Here is a 4,572-nt window from a genome sequence, read left to right as displayed (position 1 = left end):
TAGTTCATTTAAGGTGCCAAAGACCTTTACTTAGTTGTACAGTACATTGTAGAGCATCACTTGATTATTCTTATGAATGTATACTGGCTGGGAGCTGTGACTTGTCATTGTCAAGCATCAGAGTTCCATAATACATATTGTTGCTAGCCTAGCAAAAGATGAAAATCAAAAAATCAATGCACAGTTTCTACTGAATATGCATCACACAGGCATTGATATTGTGAATTGAACCATCTAAGTAGAAACAACATAAGTTGGTGCTCTATCGGCCCCCAAAGCAACTTCATTTTCCACAACATGTGTCTTACCTAATTTCCTTTATTTGTTAAGAATGACACCATCCTCTTAAAACATCGTGGTAAAAACATTCCAAATGGTACCTGTCTCCTCTCCAAAATCAGTAACTGCCTGGTACTACGTATTCCTCTTTCTCAAAATGAATTATATTTATTGCTCTATCTGCACAGCATCTCCACCAAATTGCTCATGACATTTATTTGCAATTATTTCAATCTGTATCACCTCTTTCTTCTTTAGATTCTTCCAGATTTTTGTATTATTGCTGTGACTCCTGATATTTTTCAGACAGATATCAGGTGCTCAACAATTCTCGGAAGCATGTCTGGGTGAAGTTTCAGGTGTAAGTTTTCAATAACCTTGGCCACAGGGTCTTTCTTTTACCCTCACCACCCCCCGTCTCCCAACCCTCTCCTATTTCCCTGTTGTAGTAAAGGACACAAGAAATACAAAACACATATGCTAAAAATTGAATAATACAACTGTTATTACCACTCAAAGTTGCTGCAACAATCAGCTGTAGTTTTAAAATGGAAAACAACAGCAACAACGACAAAAAAGAGACTGGTGCCAGTAGCTCACGTTGGCAATCCTAGTTATTCAGAAGGCTGAGATCTGAGGATCACAGTTCGAAGCCAACTCCGGCAGTAAAGTCCATGAAACACTTATATTAACCACACACACACACACACACACCACTTATATTAACCACACTCACACTCACACACACACACACACACACACACACACACACACACACAGAGCTCCTTAGAGTCATTCCTATTCCAGGACCCAGGTTTCCCACCCCTTCCAGTGGCCTGATGTGCGGCGGGGGAGGAGCTGAGGGCAGCTGGGCGGGAGGAGCCTGCGGAAGGCGGGATGGGGGAAGGCCCGGAAGTCATTGACCAGAGCAAGCGGTGGGTCGCCGCAGCGGGACCTCTCTGGGCTGCAGTCCCAACAATAACAGGCACTCGGGTAGGGCGGGGGCCGCTATGGCCTGAAGCTTGGGGGCGGAGCCGGCAGCTTGGTGGGCGGGTCCGGATTGGGGGAGGCGGGTGGGACGCTTCCCAAACCAGAAGGCGATTGGAGAGAGCAGAGAAGGGGCGGTGAGCCTGGGGGGGAATGGGTCGGAGAGCTAACGGGTCGACCGAGGAGAGAACGTGCTGATTGGGTGATGGAGAAGAAGACGGACCCGAGGTGATTTTGGATTGGTCAGAAGGGCAGAGGGGGCGTGTCCAGCGCGCGGGAGAGGGAGCGCGAGGGAGCGAGCGGCAGGCCTGCCTGCCAGCTAGCCAGAGCCGCGGGCGGCGAGTTGGGGTGTCCGTGGAGAGCGTGGTGCGGGAGGCGCGTTCCTCCCCCCCGCCCCCGCCAGGTCTGAGCCCCGGCGACTCCGGCAGCTTCCTTCCCTCCCCTCCCCCTGTGCTCCAGGCGGGGTGTCGGGGAGCGGAGGGAAGGGACGCAGGCAGGAGCGGCGGAGGCGGAGGAGGTGCAAGCGGGTGAGGGGCGGAGGGGTCCGGGCGCGGGGCGCGGCGCGCGCTGCCCCGGCCTCTCCCGCCGCGGCCGCAGCCTCTTCCTCGGGTGCTGCGGCCTCGGCGGGGCCGCGTTGGGGGTTCCGGGGCGCCCGCACTATGCAGGCAGGTCGCCGACCGCCGCGATGGCGAGTCGGGCGGTGGTGAGAGCCAAGCGCGGCGCGCCGTGTCCCCGAGTTCGGGCCGCGGCCGCCGCCCCCGCCTGGGCCGCGCTCCCGGTCTCCGGCTCCCATTCCCTCCCTCCGGGCTCCCCCTCCTCTTCCTCCTCCTCCTCCTCCATGCCTCCGCTCCTCCTGCTCCTGCTCCTCCTGCTCGTGCTGCTGGACGACGCTGGAGCCCAGCAAGGTGAGGGGTCCCCCGGGGGAGGGCGCGACTAAGCTGAGCCCCGAGGGCGGCCCCTCCGGCACCCAGCCGTCGGGTCTTCGGGTCCTTTATCCAGATCTGCGAAAGCCGGGGGTGGGCACGGTGAGACCCCCCCCCCCAGCGCGGCAGGTTGAATTGCAAAGATGGGATCTCTGCCCTCCCCTCCCCAATTATTCATGCTTTCTGTACTTCGGTGATGGGGGGGGGGCAGTCCATTCATTCCTCTAGGAAGGATCCTGAGACCCTGCCAGGGATGATGCCTCTTGGGATTTTAAATCCTTACAACTGAAAAATGGGGGTGTGAGGCGGCGTGGGAGAACTTTTGAAGGCGTTACTCCCTAAAGTTAAGCCTTCTGGATGGAGGGACAGATACCTAGGCCAGGAAATTAAATGCAGATACCTAGGCCAGGAAATTCAATAGTTACTTACATCTGTTGGAGACCAGTGAGTAGCGATGGTTATCACCCCTTTGTAAGTGCTCAGGTTCCAAAGAGAGTGAAGGAAATGGTGATCTCCTGTTCTTGGGCTCACTGCTTGTTCTTTGAACATTCAAGGTTACTGAGGATGGTGGTTTGTAAATTACCTTGGGCAAATGTGTGAGTCTTACCCCAAGGCATATACTGTTGCCCTGAGGGAGCGATTCCCCATCTACAATCCTTGAGAAACTTAGTTCAGAAGAAGGCAGACCTATTTCTTGAAAGATCATAATGGAAACAATGGGGACTGATTTTTTTTTTTAATTTTTAGTGCTGTTTTCAGATTAGTGGTACTACCCTTATTTGAAATTAGTTTGACATTAGTAATTGCACATAGCTTTCCATTGCTGTTCTCATTTTATTGAAGTGAGAAGGATGAAGGCTAGATTGTTTGTTACTGTTAGGAAAATTTTTTAAAACCTGTAAGCCCGGCTTAGTGTCAGTAAAGTAGGGAATCAAGGCCTTGAGGCTGACATTGAGAAGATATTTTAGTTTGGACAGCCATGTGGAAAAGTAGTGTCTAAGGAAAACGTGTGGTAACTTAACATTCATGTACATTTCTAAACCATAATTTACAGTTTACATGCTTAGCAGGAAGGTTTTTATCAGAACTTAATATATTAGAGTGTGAGATCCTCTTGGTGAAGTGTTGAAGCCCAACTATGTATCTTCTTCCTAGCGCTCCTAGGAAAAGGAATTGGCTAATACTGATCAGAGGTTGCTTTGTGGGAGGCACAGGACTTAGTGGTTTATGGGTATTATTCATTTGATTCTCTTAACAACCTGGTGAGAGAGATGCCATTGTCCTTGAGACAAAAGAATATATGGTACTTTGAAAGGAATATGTAAACACTATAAGGTTACTGTTTCACTTACTTGCATATCTGAAAGTGTTTACATCATGTTTTTTAAACAAATCTTTGACTGGTGTAGAATCAGTTCTATGTCTCCCTAGCCCCTAAAGCTTTAGTTTTGCAATTTTTCATGCCTAGGTTACTCAAACCATGAGCATTTTGACAAATGTTTCTTTCACAGTCATATAATTATGCAAATACCAATATAGACTAATACCAATAGATGCTAGTGACTAGTATGTTAGCTTTTTAAAAAAATCCTTTTAAGTTGGGTAAACTTTGATTTAGTCAATTTCTTTTTGCCTCATTCTGTATTAGGTATGTGAGAATACACGTTAGTGAAAATGAACTGAGTTTTGCAAAGAGAAAATCATAGTTATAAATGCTTAGCCTTATTAAACTTTGCCTACTAAGTTGATAAAGGAAGCACAGGTAACATTCAAAGTCAAAATTCAGGAATTATGAAGAAGTGAATTCCTTAATATAGTTCTTACCCTAATGCAGTCTTCAGTGGAATCCTTTTAAGCTAATCTGACCAGCCCACAAGATTGCTTGAGGGGTTATTGGTCTTCCCTCACATTAAAAAAAAAAAAAAAAGATCAGTGCTTTAAAACAAGTGTAAAGCTTTTTAATAATGAGAATGTCCATGTGATATAATGCTAGTAACAAGGTATTGTGTATACCATCTAAGAAGGCAACAAGGTGTCCTGTGTACCCTGTAAGAAGGCCTATGAGAAAGAGTTGGGTTTTGTTGTTTGCTTTTTGTTTTTTCCTTGTGCTGGGGTTTAAACTCAGGAAGTTGCATGCTAAGTAAGCTTCTACCACTTGCATCTAGCCCTATCAATTGGTTGTCTTCTGGTGATAGAATTGTAGAATTCAGGATATTTATACTTTCCAGATTGTTTGTAATTTTTGTAGTCAAAATAAAATAAACTGTGAAAAAAATGTTTCTTTTTTTTAAATTTTATTTTATTTTATTTGTGAACATACTGTACAGAGGGGTTACAATTGCATGGGCAGGATAATGCGTACATTTCTTACCAAGCATTGCAG

At 47.2% G+C, this 4,572-nt stretch overlaps 1 protein-coding gene across 1 annotated transcript in view; it reads left to right on the top strand.

Moving 5' to 3' along the window:
* The first annotated feature begins 1,583 nt into the window (after window positions 1-1,583).
* The window catches only part of Dcbld2 (discoidin, CUB and LCCL domain containing 2), a 52,314-nt gene continuing 49,325 nt past the window's right edge, over window positions 1,584-4,572 (top strand). Inside the window, exon 1 of the mRNA XM_013024183.1 lies at window positions 1,584-2,171. Within this exon, the coding sequence (XP_012879637.1) occupies window positions 1,952-2,171 (220 nt within the window). The 5' untranslated portion in view covers window positions 1,584-1,951. The remainder of the gene's footprint in view (window positions 2,172-4,572) is intronic.

This window comes from Dipodomys ordii, unplaced genomic scaffold (genome assembly GCF_000151885.1).
Source record: "Dipodomys ordii isolate 6190 unplaced genomic scaffold, Dord_2.0 Scaffold73, whole genome shotgun sequence".
Taxonomy (NCBI): domain Eukaryota; kingdom Metazoa; phylum Chordata; class Mammalia; order Rodentia; family Heteromyidae; genus Dipodomys; species Dipodomys ordii.
Note: the sequence above shows the minus strand (reverse complement) of the source record. Positions and strands in the feature narration are given on the sequence as shown.